Source organism: Acyrthosiphon pisum, chromosome A1, assembly GCF_005508785.2.
Source record: "Acyrthosiphon pisum isolate AL4f chromosome A1, pea_aphid_22Mar2018_4r6ur, whole genome shotgun sequence".
In the NCBI taxonomy this organism is placed as follows: Eukaryota; Metazoa; Arthropoda; class Insecta; order Hemiptera; family Aphididae; genus Acyrthosiphon; species Acyrthosiphon pisum.
In genome coordinates this window covers 1,648,100-1,673,342 of record NC_042494.1, presented here as the reverse complement: position 1 = coordinate 1,673,342, position 25,243 = coordinate 1,648,100, and the positions used below count along the sequence as shown (strand labels likewise).

General features: G+C 26.0%; 1 protein-coding gene across 2 annotated transcripts; it reads right to left on the bottom strand.

Annotated features, from left to right (window-relative positions):
• Positions 1–780: 780 nt before the first annotated feature.
• LOC100166245 (clavesin-2) lies at positions 781–24,724 on the bottom strand. Of its 2 annotated transcripts, none has more exons than XM_016803858.2 (7): positions 24,517–24,724; positions 6,518–6,739; positions 5,215–5,436; positions 3,289–3,482; positions 2,438–2,554; positions 1,468–1,561; positions 781–1,377 (listed from the first exon to the last, which is right to left on the bottom strand). In XM_016803858.2, the coding sequence occupies exons 2-7, from the start codon at positions 6,735–6,737 to the stop codon at positions 1,202–1,204; spliced, it is 1,023 nt and encodes a 340-aa protein (XP_016659347.1). In that variant the 5' UTR covers positions 6,738–6,739; positions 24,517–24,724; the 3' UTR covers positions 781–1,201. The 2 variants fall into 2 exon arrangements, with proteins under 2 accessions (XP_016659347.1, XP_008182446.2); XM_008184224.3 differs by lacking the exon at positions 24,517–24,724 and adding an exon at positions 7,492–7,803.
• Between the last annotated feature and the right edge of the window lie 519 nt (positions 24,725–25,243).

Here is a 25,243-nt window from a genome sequence, read left to right as displayed (position 1 = left end):
CGAAACCTCCAAAACCTTGAAAATATTATCAGAGGTACTGTCTTTAAAATTTAGAATATAATTGTTTTTTTTTTTAAATCTATATAATATATATTTTAATACATTCTATTACTGTGGTTAATAAAAATCAAAGTATGACTATATATGCAAACTGAAAAAAACCAAAATCGATTTTGTCAAAAACCAATTTTGCGTAAAAATTCCAGTTTTTCCTTAATTTTTTTTTTGTTTTCCCAGCTTTTTTGAAAATTACTGGGAATTTTAAATTTTGACCTCCCCAATGCACCAACTAGATTCACTTTCCCATCGAACAAGATACTGAAGTTGAAAATTGAAGCGTTATTTCAACTAATTATCGTGTACACAGACACAAATAAAAAATAAAAAAAACACAAATCATTGTGAAATCAATACATTCATCGCTCCGCTCAGAATCTAAAATATAACAAACCTAACCTGCGCCTTCTAATTTAATGAAACATAACAATTACCTAATACCTTCATGTTACAAGATAAATTAGGTACCTGGTACATATGAAATAAATAGAATCGTGCAAACCCTAAAAAAATCAAGTTCCTTATATGGAAAACATACTATACATATTAATATGTATAATGTATTAGATACAAATTATAAAATCTTTCTTTAATCATTATTCTAATACATTTATATCTTATTAGTCAATTTTATTCTTAATTGTATAAAATCGTTCTTTTTTTCATGGTATTAATTTAAAAACAAATACTTAATTAAATGTACGTAAAAAAAAATAAATATAATTTATGTTTACAAAAGTTTTACTGCAGTATTATGATAATTGATAACAGATATTTAATCAGATATTTAGTTTTTGCAACTAAAATATTATTATATCATGTAGGTATTATGCTAATTCAAACAAATTTTAATTTGAATGTACATAACTAAAATAAGTATCTACTATACAAGTGAATTAAAAAATATTACAAGAATTGCATGAATAAAAATAAGGTAACGATAATTAATAATTATTATTATATAAAATTAATATAAATCTATGAGGGTACTTGTTTAAAAATAAAACTTATATTATAATAATGAAGAATTTACATGATGAAAAAAACCAAGAGTTTTAAGTTTTTCACAAGTTACGAATTACAGATGTATTACTTATTTACAATATATGTAATTAGTATAATAATTACTAATAATAATTAGTAGTTAGTCTACTTCCAGTTTTCGAAAACTGCCACTTAGCTGATTGAATCCAGCGATTAAATTATGATTAATATCAGCTTTCGATTTTCTTGTTATAATGCTTTTATCTGATAATAATCGCATATTGTCTAATGCTATTAATTTTTCTCTATTCGCCAGTAATTCTTTTTTCCATAAGCCTAAACAAAAAATGTAAATTAAAAATTAACAAATGTATGTACAGCTAGCAATATTATAGTATCTGTATTTATAGTTAAAGAATCAATTACTGATCATTTCGGCCATTGGCATTTCACCACCATACTCTTTGGGTAAAACTTTTTTATCAAGTGTCTCGTGTAACTCGGAAAGTGAATTGTACATCTAAAATGTTAATAATATAAATTAGACCTTTTTTAAAAGGCAGGATTTTCTCATATAATGAAAAATATGTCAACACCATTTGTACAAATACCTCCTCCCCTGCTTGTAACCGTTGAGGGGACTCACACAGTTAGACCCATCCATAAACTTAGCCAAGTCCCCAAATATATTCTTTATCAAATAATTACTTAGTGAATGTCAAATTTTTCATCAATTATTTTAAAATTGAAAAAAAAATAATACAATCATTATCTAAAACTGTATTTGTGTGTTTTTACTTTTTAGTAATCTGATTTCTGATAGCCGATATAGGTCGGTAAGAATTGTTGTGATTTCCGTAGAAAATGTGGTGAGAGAATAATATGATCTGCAATCAGTGTAGTATTTCACCACAGATATGTGTGTTTGTCAACTGTAAATCTTACTCCATTTTCTTAATTTATATATATATAGAATATTATATAATTAATGTTTAATGCATAAATTAACGTCATGATTTCAGTCATGATTGAATGTAATTGATATAATGGTGTAAATAATTATTTTTATTTTTATCTAAAGAGCTTTAGTTGTTGGGGGGGGGGGGGGGTATAAAACGTTTTCCTTAGTCGCCTAAAACAATTTGGCCTATTTACGCATTACGTCTATAGTGAACATAATCACACTAAACCATATTTTTAAGGTGTTTGTTTAAGTATTGTTTTTTCCAAAATTATAATTATATTGAATATCATGTCATTATGATAGCGATATGAGATTTAGGCGTGCTTTGATCTACCATCCAATTAGATCAAATGACAAATACTATAAAAAATGTATATATATATTATTTAGCCAAAATCACAAATCAAACTCGAATTTTTATTAATTTCATACCTTCATTCGTGCACTGAGTTTTGGGCTTATTCTTGATTGGAAATAATCATAAGCAAACTTGATCGGCGATGGCACGTTCAACAAGTGTATTGCTTTATGTCTCATAGGAATTGATTGCTATTAACAAAAAAAATGGCAATAACTTTTTAGACATAACTATTTTTATAAGTAAGGAGTTAAATTAAAAAAAAAACGTGTTATTTATATTTTAACATACGATCTTATTAAAACCCATTAATGGATATCAACTATATAGAACTATACATCAATATTTTTTTTATTGTTAGGTGATAAAATAAATAAATAATAATATATAATAGTAGGATTCATAATAAGATGTTTTCAAATGTTTATATTATTTAAGAAGATGAACACCAAACACAGACTAATTTCTTTGCGGTCGCGGTATGTAGGTATAGTATTATTATTTTAAGTATAAAAGTAATGATAAATATATATTTGCATTCGAAAATGATTCAATTAAAATCAGTTCAGTGTATATAGGACATAGCTAGTATGTTCATAAACAAAATTAATAGTGAATATAGATATTTAAATATTCAAAATTAAATGATTATAAATGTAATTAAATGTATATGCTTGTTAATTAGTTAAATTAAACAAATTGTATACGTTGTGTATAATTGTATGGGTTATCAAGTATCCCAATAAAAAACTCACTTTTTATACTTAGTGTGACCCTACCTGGTCATTGGATACATAAAAAAATGTAAAAGTAAAAGTGAATAATTAAAATAATATACCGAGTATATTAGTATATGAGTAAGACTGTAACCATATGCAAAATATACAAAAAGCTAATAACAAAATTGTTCATCTGTAATGTTTACCTCTCCCCACTTGATGAGAGTGGCGAATTCATTAGGAGCGAACAGAGTTATATACGCTGGAGTTATGGAGTATAAATCACCGAAGTGGGTGAATCCCATGACCTGATTGACTTCATCGTTTAGTAATGTCTCATAGGTCATTACATGCACAACACCCAAGTCTCTATTGCTATATTTTCGAAGATCAAAGCCTCCTGTAAATCAAATAAAATGTAAGCACACTATAATATTTATGGTTCACCATTGAGAGAGAACGCGCAGTACGCGCTTATAATTCGAATTTGAAAACCCTATATGTATGTGATCTGTTACCAATTTCACGTCCTCACTCGGTACCTATACATTTATCATCATGTAATCACAGGATAACTGTTTATTTTTAAGTTAACGCTTTAATTGTTCAATACTCTATAAATATATAGTCACTATATTTTTATATTTATACACACTATATTATAATGACATTGTGTATAGACTTAAAAATTGACTAATTATGTATTTTTGGTTGAATTGAGTAAAATATTTGAAACAATAAAAATAGGTAAATTATAATTATGTATATCATTGAATAAAAATAAATAAATAAATAAAAATATTTTGTTTATAAAAAAAAAATAGTAATTTTATTAGATACAAATCAATAATGTACCTATTGTTACCTATAGTATACTAGTGTATATTAGTGTTATAGACGTGTAGTGTTAAATCATTAGATCACATAAAACCATTTGCATTTTAAAATTTAATTTGTAAATACCCTGCAAACACAACAACCAATATAGTACTGAACGGCCAGAGCTGCAGGGCGTAGGAAGGGACTATACTTGTGTTATTTTAACAGGCAATGTTACGATTTGAGAACCGCAAGTGACTGGAACCGGCAGGCTGTCTGCTTGTCATATTTAACTGCAGGTGATGTTACACGTTAGGTATTATCAAATTACATAACAAATTGCATAACAAATCGATTTATTTAATGGTTCAATATAATTTAATAAACCGCAATCATTGGCCAATAAATCATGTTTAAGGGACCATTAAAGCTCACTATTGATTCGTTAAATGTTTAGTGATTGTTTATGTAACCTGCAGACATACCTAGGTATTTTTATCACACAGAGAAAAATGGTTTTGTCATGGACGGCAGGGAGGAGTGGCGGATTTTTCAACATACACTATTTGATCATTAATAATATAATTTATAGTTACCGTTTAAACCTATATCTAAGTTATTATAAATATTGAAAAAAGTCATGGGGAATCTATCCCCTTGCTCCCTCTCCCGTTTGACTGCCACTATAATATCACAGTCAAAATACAAATCAAATCAAAAAATAAAATGTGTCCAAAAGTTGAACACGGACAAACTGGAAAATTCATAGTCAACCATCATTAATAAAAGTTATACCTTGATAACAATACCCAATCAGAATACGATAAAAGGCACGCCTATGGACTATGACACACGCGCGACTTTGGTGTGAGTCCGGCTTCATACGATCGTGTTATCTACACATGCCAGTACGCCAAGCACCGACAGGACGTGATTACCGTGATTCATTATACATTTTAAATGGCTATAACTTGGAAACGAAGTCCGAGCGACAGATTATAATTGTGCCATCGAACCTTAAGAGTTAATTAACTCTGTGAAAAACGGAAGTTCTAGAATATTTTTTTTAAATTTTCCTTTTAAATAAGTTGTGTTCTGACACAAATTACCTACTGGTTACTAGCTCTAAGTTCTAACTAGTACCATTTATTATGAATACTACTATATTATAGTATTCATAATCAATGCTAGTACCTACTTATATACGAAATATATTAGTTTAATTTTATTTATACCTATATTCATTTGTATAGCTATATTCAATACTACAATGTAGTAGGTAATAATTGTTCGTATTTTATTGTTTTACTTACTGGCAGTACCAATAATAACTCGCCGACCCTGGTTATCCCTAAAAGGCGATACAAACATGTATCCGGAGTCAATAAGTTCATTGATTGATGGAATTAAACAGTCTAAGCCCATGAAGTACATTGAGAATCTTTGTCGAAGATTCAAATATTTAAGCAGCATTTGTTGAGCCATCGGTAAACTAAACTTTTTAGTACGCAAGAATCGTAACAAAAAGTTTTCATCTGAAATATCAAATATTAATGTATTATTTTAAACGAATAATCGCAAGTACAAAAATATATTGAAGTAATTATTTTAGTATTCTATACCTATAATTAAGTGACTCTCGTTTAATGTATATCTATTAAGGAATTACATTAGAAATGTATAGCAAATAATCATAAAGTACAATATATATTATAATACAATACATAATATATATTATAGTATATTACCCAAAACCTAAATAATATAAGTCATACAAATTTAAAATTACCATATTATAATAACTATTACTACCTATATTGGGGTTGAGGACTTCTAGTTTATTTTTAAATATTTTTCTAGGAAGGTTGCATTACGATGTGAGTGATGGGTGATTTATAAATATGTTATATAACTGTATAACAGTTTTATTTTACATATTTAGTCATTAGTGCATATTTGAATGTATATTGGACAAATTAAGAACGTGTCTTGCAATTTTTCTATGTAGCAAAGTTTATGGTCAAATGAGTTTGGTGAAAATATAAAAACACTTTAGGATAATTATAATTGTTGGTATGAAATTAATAATTTAACTATTGTGAATATCTGGGCCGATATACCGCTGATAAACCATGTCCCAAATTACGTCTACCTATTACATTCAACGTGCGTGGGAAATTATAACTGTATAGTTAATTATTAATTTCCGTCATATTTTTGTCAAGAGATCGTAAAAGAAATAACTTTTCAAGTTTTTATTTTATTAACTTTATTGAAATATATTATTTGTATTTCATACATATGTCTAAATATTATCATTTATCTACTACATAGAAGTATTCGCCTTTCGGCACTAATATTATTATATTTACTTATATTGGTATCTCTTGATATAGTCTGTCTGTACACTTTAAAATAGTTAGATTTACGAGTAGGATCAATAACTTGATTATTTAAATTCTAAACAACCGTCTATTGAGCTCTACTAGCTGTAACTTTGCTTCTTAAATAAAAATCTAGAGTTTACTTTAAGACGTAAGTTATACTAAATAAAATTATTAAGAGTTTTTGATCGAATTTCGTAAAAACATTTTAAAATATAATTATTTACCATACCAGTATTTACGTTTTGAATATCCGCATTTTTTAATATCCACTGTCGAAACGCAGAAATAGCTTGATTACGAACACTTTCATTTTCCCGTAACTGAATCAAAGCCACTTCTTGAACATGCTTTGGTAATGCACAAGGCTCAGAGCATGCCCACCAGTCATCCGTGTGCTTTTTCTGATCATCATCGCCCACCGTAATGTCAGAAGCTTTTGTCGGTGACATCGCTGAAAAAATATTTAAATACACGTTCATATATTATAGTTATAACTCTTTAAAACATATAGTGTCTTCATACTTCAGTATATCTACCTACAATAACAATTTAAAAGCCCTAAAAGGATAATAAATTTATGAATTATGTATGCATTAATCAGTGCTATTTTTTTTTTTAGCTCAATGAGAAGTGTAAATATAATCAGTAGGTAAGTACCTACAAAAAAATGAGTATTACTAAATTTTACTATTCCTAATATATTATTAAACTTATACTTTTATACTTGTAAGATATAATTATAGTTTATCTAAAAATATTAAATATATTATTAAAACTTAAAAGACATAATAATGTGTAAATACTACATAAATAGATTTTGAAAGCTTAATAACACTGACTATATTGAAAACTAATTCGTCTGTATAATTGTTTTATTATTTTAAATTGATGAATTTTAAAATATTTTGTTTACGATCAAATGTTTCAAATTTTAACACAAAAAATAAAAATAAAAACCATAAACATGACAAGTAAATATATATAATGTAATTCTTTCTTTCTGAAATAAAGATAAATTGTATAACAACAAAACCGAAGGCTATCAGTAATGGTATATAAATATATAATATTATAATATCTTATATTATAAATATTTACTATAGTTTTTTCATAAAGATAATTTTTAGTGGGCCCGGTATAATAATGTCCGCGAAAAAAAAAAATGACTATATACTTTATAATAGATAGTTATAATATACGCACCTGTTGTTGTCAAACGATTTATGAAAAATATATGATTATAACAAACATAAAAATGCCAATCAACTTCTGTGTACAATTTAAAATACTTTCTCTTGCGATGCCTCGTTACTGAATATTTCTTACATTGTTTAACAAAATGTATACTCTTAAGATGATTTTGCATGCTAATAATATATCCATATCCCTACCTAGTACCAATGTATCGCAATATAATTTTCCCCTGCCTATTTTAAGAAATAACAGTGGGGTGTTGGAGTAATTGTTTTGTATGGAAAAACAAAATTTACTTAACTACAAAACTTAGGTTTACTTTTACAAATTATGTAAATACCATAATGACTGGAAATAAAAATGTATTCTTATTTCCTAATTCTTATACTAGGTGATTTTTTTTAACGTCAAACACTCACAATCTTGAAAAGCATTAACGAGAAATGAGTAGTTCTTGTGAGGAGAATCATACTGTTTAGTTAAACAATAACATATCATTTCGATGTCACATTATCAATTTGAGTTATTTTCTTTATAATTTATTCGGTCTAGGGTGCCTATTCATATATTTTCAGCAGAATTGTTTTCAAATGTATTCCGTTCAACACGAGACACTCATTATTTCTGAAAAAAATTACATTTTTGAAAATATTTCATTTACATGATTTTAAGTCGTTAAAAACATAACTTTTTTTCTAGTTTTTTACTCTTTAGAACGACAAGTACATTATTTAAGTTTCATTTTCCGAAGAAGAATAAAAATATTATTTGGAATATTTCGATCTATAAAATCAAATTTGGACAAGTAGTTTATAGTTATAACTTATAATTTATAACGTATAAGTGTTTAAAGTTTAGACGATTGGGAGTAATGAACCAACATTTTTGGGTACCTACTGGCTACTACCTATCCACTTCGCTCATTTAAAATGTATATACTTATAAAGCTATAAGACATAAACTACTCGTCCAAAATTCGAAATATGAATATTGTCATTCAAAATTTAAAAAAAAAATTAACAACGTTAACAATAAAAATGTAGGCAAGTGGATATATATAGTATATAATAGTGGATGTTGCTCTGCTGTACAATAGGTTACACGTGGGTCACTATATAATGAATGATATTAAATTTGAATTCAATGATATAATATACGAAATAGATAAAGTATACGAAAAACGATTCTGAGCGGAGACGGTATGTCAGTGTAGATATTTTATATTATGTTTATACCTAATGGTTATTTTTATTACTTATTATTAATACGGTAGCCGGTAAGTTGAATTATTATTATAAAATTACAACAAAATAACTAAAATTGTTGTTCTTGGTTATTTAATAAGTAATTTCGTCCAAATTTGAACACAAAATAAATATAAAAAAACTGTGTTTTTATATTTTTGAGATTTTTTGGTTACAGAATAACCTACTTATGTGGAACCTTGTTTTAAATTTTCAATCCTATGAAATTTGAACATTTTATAAATGTTTAACTACAAAATCTTGTAATAATTGTAGTTTTTTATTAATAATATACATTTTTTATAAAAACGGGCTTGCCCCCCCCCCCCCCTGTACATACATCGTTGCGCTGAGAATCTAAAATGGTAAGAAATAAGAATATATATATTTTTTAGAAAAATGTTGTTTTTAACGACTTAAAATTGTGTACTATAGAAGGCAGAACAGATTTTGTCCTTATATGTTCAACTACTAACTAGAAAAAATAGAAACTACGTAGATGATCAATATTTCTTAGTGTATGCCACCATGCATAGTTATAGACGTATTATTATAGTACAATGATAATTAAGCCAAAGTTTACTATACAAACACAATCAAAACGTATTATTTGCTTTGTATTTTTTCAATATGCCTATATGCTGGACAATGAACATTGTTTTTTGTTTTATTTTGATTATATAGGTATTATTTCTAGTCGGTTATGAATTTCTTCATCAGTATCATATATATAATCAAATAAATAATAACTGAAAATTTAAAACAACCTTACATAATTTAAGTTTCTAATATCTTTTTTTAATCAACTGCAGAAATTGTCAAATAATTGTCACTATAATATTGTTAAATAGATATTAATAACATCGAGTTACAGCATAACTGTATAAATGTATTATCACTTAAATTACATAAGTAATTTAGTATTAGTCCTAATGAAGAAGTACGTTAATATATTATACATATTCAATAAGTTTCTTATTCTATTATTCAAAGGACAATTTGTCTTAAATAATTTTATCATATTAAACATACCTATTAATTATAAAAAAAACTGTCCAGTACGTATCAATACACAATTGGAACCATTTATTCCATAATGGATATTCTATCATTGGTTTTTATTTTAAATACCTATTCGAATATATTATATTTAGATTGGTTTTTTTTTTTAGCGTACCTACCTTTGGCTATCTTGAAAATCAACATTAATAAGTATAAATGGTAAATGGTATTACATATATGATTAAAAATTTACAATATATAGGTTAAAAACACAAGTCAAACGAAACATGATACCAAAATATCAACATTAAAATTAAAATAAATCATAAAAAATCGATTACAACAATAATAAATTAATATAGCTTTTTATACTTCACAGATTATCATAAGCTTATGTCTGATTCTTGAATCCATTCCAATGAATCGGCATCAATTTCTGAATGAATTCTACATGTTACCTACCTACTATTCCGATACGATTATCTAGGTACTTTCAGTTTTAATTTAATATAAATAATAACATCACACTTGCCCGGGTTAGCAAACCTAACGGGTACACATTACCTACAAACCCACTCCCATTATTCATATAGTTATTATTTTATCTTATTTCTACGGGTACACATATTATTTAATTTTAATTTTTTTTTTTCGTGCTCTGGTTAAAATTTTTACTTCTCTTGTATTTACATATTTAATGAATTGTGTGCACAATCTATATAGTCGTATAAAATAATATAAAGGTATTCTTCTATACCAGTGGTTTTCAAACTTTTATTGAACGCGGCCACAGTGCTCCTCAAAAAATTTTCACGGCACACTGACCTTTTTTTTTGCACTAAATAATTAGATGAACAAAATTGCTTTGAATTATAATTATGTAAGTAACTACATTTAATTAGAAATGTATGCTTGACGGGCTAACAAATTTTTATTAATTATATTTTTATAATTTTATTCTTGGAAGAATAGTTGAACTTTCCGGAAGACCACGGTACACTCAGTGAATGCTCGCGGCACCCAGTTTGAAAACCACTGTTTTATACAATATAATATAGTAAACTGTAAACACTAAACAGTATACACAATACTATGTGTCTATGTAATTGTACTATATACATGGGCATATTATATATTGGCACTTAGTGGTAAAATTGTTTTTCGGGTATCCATTATGTATTAAAATTCTATGTAGGTAGGTACCTACAAAATGTCTATAATTTAATAAAAGCATAATATGAATTTAATAAAATAAAATTACTGAAATGCTATTCGATTGAGGTATATATGTTACCAGCCCCGCCCCACAAGGGGAAAATTCGACTTTCCCGGCAAACGGGTAAAGCAGGAATTAAGAAAAGCTACTAATAAGGAATTCACAGGAATTTAGCACTAATTATTTGCACAAAAATATTGCAAAAATAAATCTTTTTTTTGTTGGTGGGGGGAGGTGAGTACAATAACATAATATATACCACTATTTTGAATTTTTGCGATTCATTTTATGATAGATATATATAAGCACAGGATCCTTCAAATTTGAAGTAAAAATAGATTTCATAATGACATCTTAAAATTAGGAAAAAATGACCTATATATGAAACCGATTTGGAGTCATATAATTTAGATAAATATGATATTATATAATTATTTTTTTTATTAATAAATTGCAAAGGGATTTGAAGGTTAACTTTTAAAATTCAAATGGGTACCTATATTTTTGAAAAGTGATACATTTTTGTTTAATTTTTAATGCATTTTGACGGGTAATTTTTAATTAATTCGTCAATGATTAATGAATACTATTAATATTTGAATTTTGTGTTTAATTTGTAAAATATCATCAATGAATAATAATAATAATAATAATGTATACCTATGTGTGTGCTTCTGATATACGTTGATGCATTTTTGTACAATCTTAATTATCTGTGTACTATCTAACTATTGTCTATCAATGTATTACAGTAACAAAACGTGTGTTTGGTATTTTATATTACGTAGGTTAAATAACTGTATAGTATTGATAATATAAAAACTCATTGGCTAATACATTATACCTACCACTGAATTATAAATAGCCAATAGGTACTATGTGGTAACTGGTAGTATAATATGGTTGTAGACAGAAGAGCTGGGAATGCACAGGACCTGGTATACAATCACATTTTTCAAACTGTAACCGATTTTAAATATTTGGGAACTAATATATACAATGTAAATAATATGCATGAGATGAGATTAAGAATCTCGGCTGCTAATAAAGGATATTTTGCACTGGGAAAATTATTAAGATCAAAGTTACTATCTATAAAATCAAAATCAACCCTTTACTCAAGCTACCAATAATACGACCAGTTATATCCCATAATACAAAACGTGGTTGGTTACGAACGGCGATGAAGAGAATGTTGATGACATTAAAAAGGAGACAATTACTGAGACGTATCTATGGCCCTATCATAGACCATTTGTTTAGGTCAATAGAGAAGTTAACCAAATGAACCTAAAGCCCAATATCAAATCATTTATAAAATGCAAACATTTAGAATGGGCGGGACATGCATAGAGATCCACTGGTATAATAAAATATGTTATGACAGGCACTATCGATGGGAACATACAGACCTAGGAGATGACCTAGACAGAGGTGAATAGACACAGTCAAATAAATCAGACCTCGAAAAATATATAGGATTGAAATTAGAAGATATTGTAAGTACTAGATAGAGATAAAATATTAAAAGCAGCGAAGGCCCTAATTAATAAGCTATAGAAGCTAAAAAAAAAACGTATAACCAATGATACTATGATAGGTACTATTGAAACGGTTTATAAAATATTCTCAATAATTTTACATAATATTTACTATTTATTATTTATTAATTATGTTTCGATTTAACATAAATCATACAATAGTTTAACAATTATACAAAATTATTGTACATATCAATATACAATCAGAATACAAAATTACCCAAAATATATGAAAATACTTTTATTTTTAGACTAATGTTGGTAACTACTTACTAAAAATGTTTTTAATTTAAATAATAACGTAGGTACATACTTTTTTTTGAATCGACTTAATATTATAAATACTATTTCTAAACACTGCAAAAAGACAACATCAATTTCAAAAACTTGCATGATTAAACTTCGCGTTCAACGGCCTCGGAGACCTTGAACTTCAACAACATTAATATTAAATGATGCATTTAAATTCAAATAAACACCGTTGAAAGAACATCACATTTTACAGTATAAATATAATCACATCAATATTAAATTACAATAACTACTAACTAGAACTTACCTAGATGTTGTTCAATTAAGGAAAGGTTATTAAGGTTATAACTAGGTTTTCGTAGAGACTTGTAGCTCTAATAACACAGTAGACACGCAAATATTCATGCATATATTATGACATTATGTATCCAGACATGACCAAATATTAACTGAATAAAAAAATATTTACTTGAAATTTTGATTTTATAATTAATTGTGTTATTAATTTTTCTCTTACGAATAACTATAATACTTTCATATCAACGTGATAATCCTTTAATAAAAACAATATCATATGTCAATAGAAATAGTCATCGGCTGATACATTTTTTTAAATTTAATTTAAATCCCAACCATGGAAATGTCATCATAATATATTTTGAGTGGTGCGTATGACTTAAAATTAAATTTAGAGCAATTTTAAGACTTAACATTTTATTTTAAATCTTATTAAAACAATGTGAAGTTGTGATGATAATAACTGAATGTGGAAAATAAAGTTTTTTTATGAAACGATTCCTATTCATTAATAAGAATTACTATCATTATCGTTTAGTAAACTTTAGTATATATATCTAATAATGAGTGAACCATCAAGGTATGAGCGGTAAATTGTATTAAAGAGTACATCGTTTTCAATAGATACTAATCTGAGAAAAAACATAAAATATTTAAGTGGCTTACAATGTATATGATTATCATTTTTTCAAAATAAAATTATTATAAAATGTATATCTAATATTATAATAATGTTGATTCTATGTTATTATTTTGACTTAAAATATAATGTAAATAATACCGAATGAATAAGTACATTGACTTCACTGTGTATTCTTAAATTTTTTATATTATAACCTAGTGTATAGTAATTAATATGCCCAAGCTTTGCGTGAGCAATAAATAGAAAACTTGTTTTTATCTTAAACATTGAGTAACTATTCGTTACAGATAGCTATGGACTGACAGCTACTTAAAGAGCATATAACTTATAAGTGCACTCAAATACTTTCGATTTAGACTACGTCAATAAGTGAAAGGACAATAGTAATGTAGAAACAAATTTATATTATAAAATGTTAAAGAGTTTATTGTAACTTTTAAATATCTATTAGTTCTGAATTGATTTATTTTACATCATAATATGCTAAACAACATTTTAAGAATAATTTGTTTTTTTACATATATTTAACCTGCAGGTGAATACCGAATACTGGTTAGTAGCTAGTGGTTATATTGTTTAATAATAACCGGATGAGACGTTCGTTAAATATAGCAATATAGTTATTAACCTAACCCAGTCAATTAATCCTATCAACTGTAAACTAATCAAATTATAAACAACTCATTATTTTTAATTACCTACAATTTACTCCATTGTTGACAAAATAATTGTTATATTTATTTTTTGTTTCTACTATGGGTAAACTATGAAGCATAAACATTTACTTACCATACGAGTATAATAGAATGTATCCACGTTATAAAATAATTAATTTAAAAAAAACCGATGGTCTAAAAAGCTTTAAAAAAAATGTCCATGCGTTAAAATAATTTATTGTTTAGGAACTTCGTATTATACTATAATATGTTTAATCTAGAACTGTATGCCCACTTAAAATAATTCAACTTAATACCAATGTTACAATATTATATGAAAAATATAATATTAAATAGGTACATCTAGTATACATTAATACTACATATTGACATATAGTTAGTACAATAATACTTTATAGTAAGTTAATACATAATACTAACATATAAAAAAGTATGTACTATAAATAGAAAATTGCTATATTAATATATTATACTGTATTGTGTACATGCTATTAATATTTACACTAAAAAAAAATATTACAAAATATGAAAATAAGAATAATATTTTATTTTTATTTCCAGAACGTGGAACAGATTTCTATTTTCCATATCACTTAGGTAACTACCTATCTTTTATACTTTCAAAAAAACCAAAATGGTATAAAAACCTAACCTTACTGATAAAGTAATTATAATTTTTTTTAATTTAAAAATATTACTTAACATATTATATATCTATAGTCGATCTATAGTGTAATAAATGACCCTTCAGGTAGGTAACAGTGTAGGTACATATTCAGGTACAAGGATATTACTTTGTAGGTAAGTAACTAATCATATAATGTAATAGTAACAAGCACATTTTTGTCACACTTTAGATAATTATTTAAATATTAAGATAACATTATTAGAATATTTCTCATTTAATTTGATAAACATTTAGTTTTAAACAGGATTCTAAATAGTTGAAACCTTAAACCAGGTATTCACACTTCGCACGTTTATTCTGTCTTTGTTCAAACAAAGTATATATAGGTATAATATAGAAAAACCACTATATCTCTCCGTGACGTTTATTTAAGTTGTAACGATCTACGAGTTTGAACTGGAGTATACAAGTAGGTATCTATCACTTATTTAAGTAGATGTGAGGAATATGTATTCTGTGATTTTACGTTATTTAACTCTTTTTTATATAAGGTAAAGAATAACTATTTGAATAATATGACTTTCCATTACCTATAGTTAATATAAGTAGGTACCTACAATGAAATAAAATATATATTTTAATCTGTGTCAAAGTCATTGTGTGCGCATTAATAAACGTTAAAACATGTAGAAAATAAAAATCATCAAATTATAATATTTTAAATTTTAGTAGTGCACAATATAACGATGTACATACCTACATATATACTACTTATCACCTATATATATGTATATATGTAGGTATTTGTATGGACTTAAAATAAGGACCAATTTCAAATTGATTTAAATTTTTGATCTCATAATGAAGAACAGAATAGCAAAATGGCAAAGCTGGTAAATGTATAGAAGTAATTTAAAAAAAATATAATATAATGCTAGCACTTCTTAGCTCCCACAATTCTAGCACAGTTTTACACCGCATAATGCATAGTTAGCTGACATGTTGCCCAGATTAGGTGCCGATATGGCGATATCATCTATAGTACCTAGAGTAAGTATAGTAGATATAGTTACAACTAACCTCGTTTTTTAAATTCAGTTATATTAGATTCATTATTGTGATTTTATGTACCTAAATAATTGTGACGCACATATTATTGGACCAGCTAAATAATTAAATACATATATATATATTATCTTCTGTGGTCACTGTTGAAATAATTTAACGGATACTTTAATCCCGGAAGTCGGAACATATTACATATATATCTACTACGGATAATGGCTATTATAAATAATATTTTCGGGTAGGTATGGCTAAAATTGATACATTATAAGATGCCTGTGGCAGATTGTGTCCTCTCACTTCCTTAACACGAACGTTGATTTTAAGTATATACCTAATATTCTATTAGATAAACTATCAATATTATAATATCAACTTCAGTTATTATATTTTATTTATCATGGATTATGATACAAAATAATATATAAATATACTTAATTAATATATATAAATATTAAATATATTGACACGAATTCAAACGCAATTATTTTATAGACAGTTAATATCAGTACAATCAATTCTTTGGAAATATATTTCTATTAACTATTAAAAAATAAAATGAATAGGAACCTATCTTGAATATTTCTGGTAATACTTAGGCAAAACCGGCACGCCCAAGATTTTTAAATGTAAAACATAATATTACAGTATATAGGTACTGGATTAAAAAGGTGGGAATTAACCAATAAATTACATAATATTTCATCTGGAGAAAGGTTTAAAATCATATAGACAATGAACTTAAGAAAACTTAATACCTACTACAAAACCTTCATACAGCAGATAGTGAGAAGATAAAAACTAGGGAAAATGACAAAAAAAAATAATTAGATGCTCGATAAATTGTATTTAGAACCATAACAATTATTTTATTATACACTTAAGATAATCGCGTCCGGTTGGTAGTTTTAATACGTACATTTTCTAAATTTTCCTAGGTAGTTATTTAAATAAACAAAAAATGTATCATTATTTATAATAGTTATGTAATAATATATATATAATTATCATATAGGTACCTATTTTTTACAAGTCATGTATATAGACATATAGCATTGACATCTTGACGAATATTATGACTGTAATTTAAATTTCTTGTAACTATATATTATCATAGATTAAATATACTAGTATATTTAATCTATGATATTATTTAGTACCTAATGTGAAGTTTTGTATATTTAGGATACCCAATAATTCCGCCAATATAACATCGATTCACCTGTAGTTGTTTACATGGGTTATTTTAAAACAACCTATATCAATTTTTCTAACTACCTACCAATTTTCTCCTGTGGTCGTTCTGGTTTGAATTTCAAATTTTAAAAAGCATTTACATTTGACTTAATTATTTACACCGAATATACTTAATCGTGTACATTGTACGATGTCGTACCTATACTCCCGATACTTCCTCGCGTATACAGTAGACTTATAAATCGAAACACACACAGTATTATGATATAAACACTAAACTATACTACCGCAGTGTTCTAACTGCAGCGACAGCATCAAGTGATCACCTTTGAAGAACCACTTTCCGTCGTATCTTATTTCTTATGTACATAGCTTAACCTAGTTTCCTATGTTCATACACATAGAACTGTAATAGACCTGCTAATATTTACTGACTAAGGACTTAATAATAAATTTGATTCCTTATTAATTATTAGTTATTGCATATTATTATAATCGTTTTCTTAACTTATAGTTTTATACACATCTAATGCATAGTACGACATCGAACATACATACCTAATCACGTGTGCCGTGTACAATACTACAATATATTACACAGTTGAATATTAATCCAAAATTGTATTATTTTAATATACTTAATAATAAGTAATAACTTTTCAATGTATATTTTATTATATAAATATACCCAATTTATAATTTTTAAGACATTTCTGTTCTCACTAAATCTTATTTTAATTCGATAAAAAAAAAATTAGCAACATAAAATATATACATAATTAAACTTAATAATTATTATTATATTATCAATACCGTCAATATAATGTAAATTTAAACATGAGCCCCACCATAATTATTGCTTTCCTTATATATATACTGGCCTGCAGGCAACAGTAAAAAACAAATCTTAAGAGATTTTATGAAACTCATAATATATATTATATTATATATTATGTTTTATCGAGTTATGCTTACTTATAGAACTATGTTCTTTATTGTTATAATAAATTTATCAACGTCTACTGAAAATCGACAAAAACAATTTTCAATAGTTCTACAATATTTCTCAAGCTAACAAAGTAACTTTCCGTACTGTAATCATCTTACAAATTATAACGTGATTCACTGTGATTGTAATGAGTTTAAGTGTAAACAGTAAAATACACTTAAATATAATGTGTGTGATTATAATTTTTTATTTTCATTATCATTAAATATAACAATAATGTACATAATGTGTGTAAATAAAGCGTGTACGGTAAAATATACTTTGATGATTGATTAATATTAATTGTAACTATATGAAATAAGAATTACCTACCTGCCCACTCAATAAATCCATTTTAGATTTTATTGTTACGTATACCTGATCCAATAAAACTAGTTCACCTATTTAGTATTTTAATACTTTGAAAATAAACAGACAATAATTTAATACCAATATTTTTATTATTTAATGAAAAAAAAAAGTTCATTTCTATCTCGATTTTTAATATTTTTAAAATACCTACAATCTACTTGGTTTACATACAAATATAGTTAAAATTAATGTTTAGTAAATAACTATTATGTATAATAATGGTTATTATTTTTTAAAGTAAAACCTGTTAAATCTATAAGGTAATTTATTAAAAATATGTTTAAGTTGCAGTAGCTAATAAAGTCAGAGGTATTACAAATTTAAGTTAAAATAATGTGCTAACGAATACATAAATTCTACTTTAAAATCTTTTCATAATTATAATATATTTACTAGTTATACTAGTTATAATACAATGATAAAAAGTGGGTAAGTGAATGTCGCTCTGCTGTACAGAAGGTCCCAATTGGGTCACTGTATAATGGATGGTATTAAATTTGAATTTAATGACATAATATCATTATATGCGAGAAACGATTCTAAGCGGAGACGGGTTGTCAGTGTGGATATTTTATATTATATTTCTATTGATATTACTTATTATTAATACCGTGGTAACCGGTAAGTTGAATTAATATTATAAAATTACAAAAAAATAACTAAAACCATAATTGTTCTTGGTTATTCAATATGTAACTTCAAATTAAATTTTAACATAAAATAACTATAACATTTTTTGGTTACAGAATATCCTATTTACGTGGAACCTTGTTTCAAATTTTCAATGCTTAGCTATAAAAGTTAAACATTTTATAAAATTTAACTACAAAATAATAGTTAAATTTAAATTTGATAAATGTTGTCAAAAATCGAACTTTAAAAACTTTATAAAAAAAAATTGTGCCTATGCATTTTTAATATCTATCAACTACTATTGTAACAATATATCTGGAGTCTTATGTTAAATTTTCACGCTTTTTGACCCACCCAATAAAGTTGTATTGACATTTAAAGACAAAAATAAAAAAAAAAAAATTGAAAATGTTAATAAAAGCTCAAAACGAGTTAAAATATTTTGAAAATTTTACGAGTGTAGGAATTATTAAAACAAACATTTCATATAAATTTCAAGTATCTACGGTTATTAGTTTTTGAATTACAAAAAAATAAGAAAATCACTTTATGAGAAATAGATTAATGATAGACAAACTTATAACTTATAAGGATTCTTGTATTATATTTTAAAATCTTAGATTTAAAAAGAAAAATTCTTAAATGCTTATAAAAAAATGTTTTTCTATGTATTTTTAATATTTTTTAACCGTCATTGTAACAATATATTATATTAGGAGTCTTGTATTAAATTTAATTAAAATTTTGGACCCAGCAAATAAAATTGTATTGATATATATTATGTATAGGTAAAAAAACTAAAAAATTAGAAACTGAATATGTGAAAATTTTATTGTGTATGTAAAATAATAATATAAACATTCATTGAAAATTTAATATATCTATAGGGTCATTTGTCTTAAAGTTGCACCAAAAACCAAAATCGATTTTGTCAAAAACCGTAAATTTAAATTTTGTTTTTTCCTGCGCTTTTGAAAACTATATTGACCTACCGAATGCACCTATTATATGCACTTTCCCATCGAACTAGATATTGTTAAAGAAAATCGAAACAGTTTTACTGCCCCAAATGGTGATGAAAGAAAAAAATTATTTTAATGTTTTTCAACCAAGACACAAAAATATTAAAAATTTGAAAAAATAAAAATAAAATTATGAACGTGTATAAGGTATATTTTAAACGTGTTGATCACGACTGTCTAGTGTCCACTATTTCGACTGGAAAGTGAACACAGACTAAACTAAAAATATTTTTGGTATATATATATATATATATATACCAATTTATTTTTAGTTGTACTATTGTAGGTTAATTAACATGTAAAAGTAATTTTTTTTAAATACAATTTTTTTTATTAAACAACTGGAATGGCATGGCGTAAGAAGAAACAAATGATATTATTTTAGTAACATGTAGGTAAATATTATGATGTATTATGATTTATGTGTCTGAGATATAATCTTTGACATCGTATGGGTTCTTATTTCACAATTTTTCTTCTACGGTTTATGTCTAAAAGAGAAGTATATATATATGAGCGTATACTATGGCATATTATGTATACATTGTACAATGAACAACATCAGTACATTTTTTTTTTTTAAAGATAACTTGTTTTTATTTTGCAATGTGGGTCATGCGGCGTTTTATATAATAAAGATGACCAACAACATCACGACCCTCAACTAAAATAATGTAATAGGATTATAAGAGCCAATTTCAAGAGTAGGTAGGTACTACTCGTATAATAAACCTATACAATTGATAGCTAGGTATGAGGTATATTACAAATTACAATGACAACATTATTTGTAAACCGAAGTCAATTAATAAACTGTGATCAAAGATTATTAATAATATTTTATGTAAATTTTAAAATAAAGTTTTATTATATGTATAATCATGGTAGTTTTGAGTGGTCAACGCATGATTTGACTGTTATTTTTGTATTGCCCAAGTTTTAAAATATTTATATTAAATTATTATTATTATTACTATATTAAATTCGATTTCCGTAGTAATTTTAATTAACGTTTAATGATTTAACATGATTAATTTATTGAAAAAATAGATGGATAAGTACCTATTAATTATTAGGGCTGGAATTTTTGTGAAATTTCATATTATTTATGATGTTTTACAACAAAGCTCAGGTAGTGGAAAATGTGTTTTAGGTGATACTGACAATTAAAATTGTATTCTTGACAAAATGCTAACAGTATTGATTGACCAATTTTTTTTTTAAATACATTTTTATCAAGTTTATAATAGCTAGTAATAAAAATCATCGTATACGAAACCATTGTATAGGTATTATACATTATACAAACTGTACGTCTGTACAGAGAGTCACGTCATACATGTGAAGATTTCTGATACTTAGTTTATTTATGAACTACCTAATAAATATCTTTGTACCTATTTGTTTATATTATTTTAGATTAATATATCAAAAGACCTATTATATAATTACCTCTAAATTATTGAATATACAAACAAAATTAAAAATCAAAACAAAAATATATTTTTAATATATTTTTTTATGAATATTTTAATCTATGACAAATACATTAATTTGATCCATTGTTTGCGATTATGAAGGCATTGACAACCCACCCATACTAATTATTTATTATTGTAACTATTTTTAAAAGCCGAATATTGAATGAGTTTAAATTTAATTTGTTATATCTGTTTATGGTCCACAAAACGTGAATTGCAAATATAATTGATCAACTGTAAAAATAAAATAACTTTATGGTTGCACTTAAGACTTATCGTACTACTTTTATAGGTGCAGCTCACGAAACTTTTCGTATTGGCCAGTTATATTACATAACCAAGAAATACATTAATTTTTAAGACAAGTCACTAAATTTTCAATATGTGTGCAATCATCTTTTTGAAAAATAAATTATAAAATATGCACTCCCACACATCGCTATCTTATATTGATGAACAAAATTATATTTTTTATGTATAACTTTCACTCAAATGACACTCACAATTAATATTTATTATTCAATTCAACAATATACATTATACATAGATTAAGTAATGTCTCATAAACATTTTATAGAAAATAAAAATCTTAGTCTCATAAAAATAACAATTTAATTATTTATTGATTTATGGTATATTAAACTCGCTGAATTTCACATTATTTTGGGGGATAAAAAATTATCCAAAAATCAATAATAATTAATAAATAATTATATAAACAGGTATATGAATTACGATTGCGATCATGGGATAGAAATGCACATCCTCCGTCCTTGCATCCATAACATACAGTGAACATTGTAATGGACCGTAAAAAAAAGAGATGTTGACCTCCCTGTCTACTATACATTTTATTTCGTTTGGCGTCTCACTTAACACTTTAATTAAATAAGTTAAACATACATGGATTTGAAGATTTACAAATAAATTATACTTAGTTTAGATTATATATTTATGGAATATTATATTATTATGGAATGATATTACTATAACGATGCCACAATGATATCAGATAACTCATATGGGGAATGATATATTCGATTTTATTTTATTTCTTATATATTACACAGAAAAGGTTTGCTCAAATTAAAGGTTTATAAATTAATATAATATTTAGCAGATAATGCAGATGTTGGGCTATCTGAATTTAACTTTTTTTTCCTTGTGGCATCACTACACGGGGGTCAAACTGTTTTTACCCATGCAGCATCATTTATAAAAAATCAATAATTTGTACAACTTTGATATGCCCTCCTGGGCCGGGATCTACTTTCCTCAGCGGCGCTATCTATACTCAATGGCACTACAAGAGTATGGTTTGATAATCATGTTAAAACTCAATATGAAAAGATCTAAATATACTTCAATTAAATGTAATTACAAGTATTTAAAAAAAGTAAAATATCACCTAATATTAAAATAATATCTATAAATTACAAGTAAGTAGATATACCGTGTACATAAAAATCGTATAATATTATGAATATAATAGAATAATAATTGATCATCTTAATTAATCACAGTACATTGTTTGTATCCAAATAAAAACGAAGTAGCGGTTTAATGTATTATAATATTTTTAAATAACATCAACCCAAAAAATGTAACTTTGTACTAAGAGTAGGTGATTTCAATAACTGAATTTCAAGTAGGTAGGTTTAATAACAATAATTATAATATATGCAAAGTTGGTAATAAATAAACGGTTCATCAATCATAATACTTCTAAAAACATAACTTCATTGAAAATAATTGGTTTGATCGTTGGGTTATAAATGTTTGACCAAAGTATGTTCTAAAACGTGCACGTTTTCCTAGTTTATAAATGTATGTTTCACTATTTCAATCCCAACGGCCTACATAAATATTTTCTTTGGTTACCTAACTAGATAAACAACATTTAATTTCTCCAATTCTTAATAGATTTGAAATATTTATAACGTGAGTTATAAATATTATATTCGAGTTTATATAAAGAAACGAAAGGAACAATTTTTATATATATTATAAATTATTACCTAAGAAATATTTTTTGAAAATATCGTTTTTAAGTTTGAAACATTGAAATCCGTAGAAATAAAATAAGCTATTAATATCCGTAAGACTATGACCATTACTTCAAAAGTTCCACTCGAAATAACAATTAAAATAATATAAATATCAGATTTTTTAAAATGTCTTATAATTTACGACTAACGAATCAAAATATGGGAATTTTATGAACGTGATCATTGAACTCTAACTTGTGATAAATGACTAACCTTGAATATTTAATTAAAGACATTTAATTTATCAAATTTATTTCAGATACTATAACTTTCAACTTATAATTAATTATATAGTCATTATTGTTGTGTTAAAAATTTAAATAAATATATAATTATATAGGTTTAGCCATTTAGGTACCTAATTAGTAATTACTATCATCAAGTCAGTCCTAATATTTTCAAACATCAATGCACAATATATAGAAGCTTTTATATTTGAATGCATACAATAATATTTACTATTTTATCAACATTTATCGTTGCATAATATACAACTTTGCGAATAATACGTCGTAAACCAATACCTACTAATGTTTGTGATTTTTTTTTGTTATATATAAATGGGTTAATTTTATTTAAAATAACGGTCATATTTGTTGTGTTATATATTGAGAAAATTAATAGTAGCGATGATAGCATTATTATTCTATTGGTAGGACACATGTTGGTGACGACGTATATTATATTATATTGGTTTAAAATTAAAAAAATACAGTGATGTGACTTACCGAGATACTTTAAGTGTGTCGTCAATTTGTGATGATGATTTCGGCGGCGGTCCGCTGGCTGAACGACAACGGTTAACGAGTCGGCGGCGATACTATTAGAGCGAACGAGCACCTGTAGAGTATGGTCGCAGACTCCATGACAACGGATTCTGTAATGGTTCTACCACTCGGAGTCTGCTCAAACGGGTCTAGGTCAACTTGATACGAGTGGTGTGTGAGTGTGTCACACAATATATATACTGCATAAAAACCGGTACAGTTCATTGCGCATATTATGCTGGGGACAAGTTTCGTGAGCAGAATTGCGCAGCATTCGTGTTTATGTTATTGTGGGGTATTTCTGTTTATTAAAATACAGCTTATACAGGTGGGTAATAATGTTATCCAATTGAAAATTGAATTAATCTTTTACAATTTAATATGACGTAAGTACCTATTAATAAAATGCTCGTGAATATAAGACAAAATGTAAACAGTGAATGTCAAAAGTAAAATCCCTGCTTCATACGCTATAGTTGGGTCCCCGAGATAACTACAAAAAAAGGTATAATACTATAATCTGAATCGCAGCTCAGGGTTTAGTAAGTATAGGTACTAACGTTATATCCGAGTTTTTTTTTTATTATTTTATCTGAAGTGTGGCCCGATAAGCATTTACTATTTTAAGATGTGTCAATGTTTGTATCATACATTCGTAGGACCTTATATTGTTTATAAATTATAAATT

What these genes read in the sequence shown, in the direction of transcription:
- LOC100166245 (XM_008184224.3), bottom strand. Translation starts at nt 7,654, where the DNA reads ATGCAAAATCATCTTAAGAGTATACATTTTGTTAAACAATGTAAGAAA. An exon ending in TATTCAAAACGTAAATACTG is followed by an intron (nt 5,437 to 6,517) that starts GTATGGTAAATA and finishes TTGATATTTCAG; the next exon opens with ATGAAAACTTTTTGTTACGA. An exon ending in GCCAATGGCCGAAATGATCA is followed by an intron (nt 1,378 to 1,467) that starts GTAATTGATTCT and finishes TTTTTTGTTTAG; the next exon opens with GCTTATGGAAAAAAGAATTA.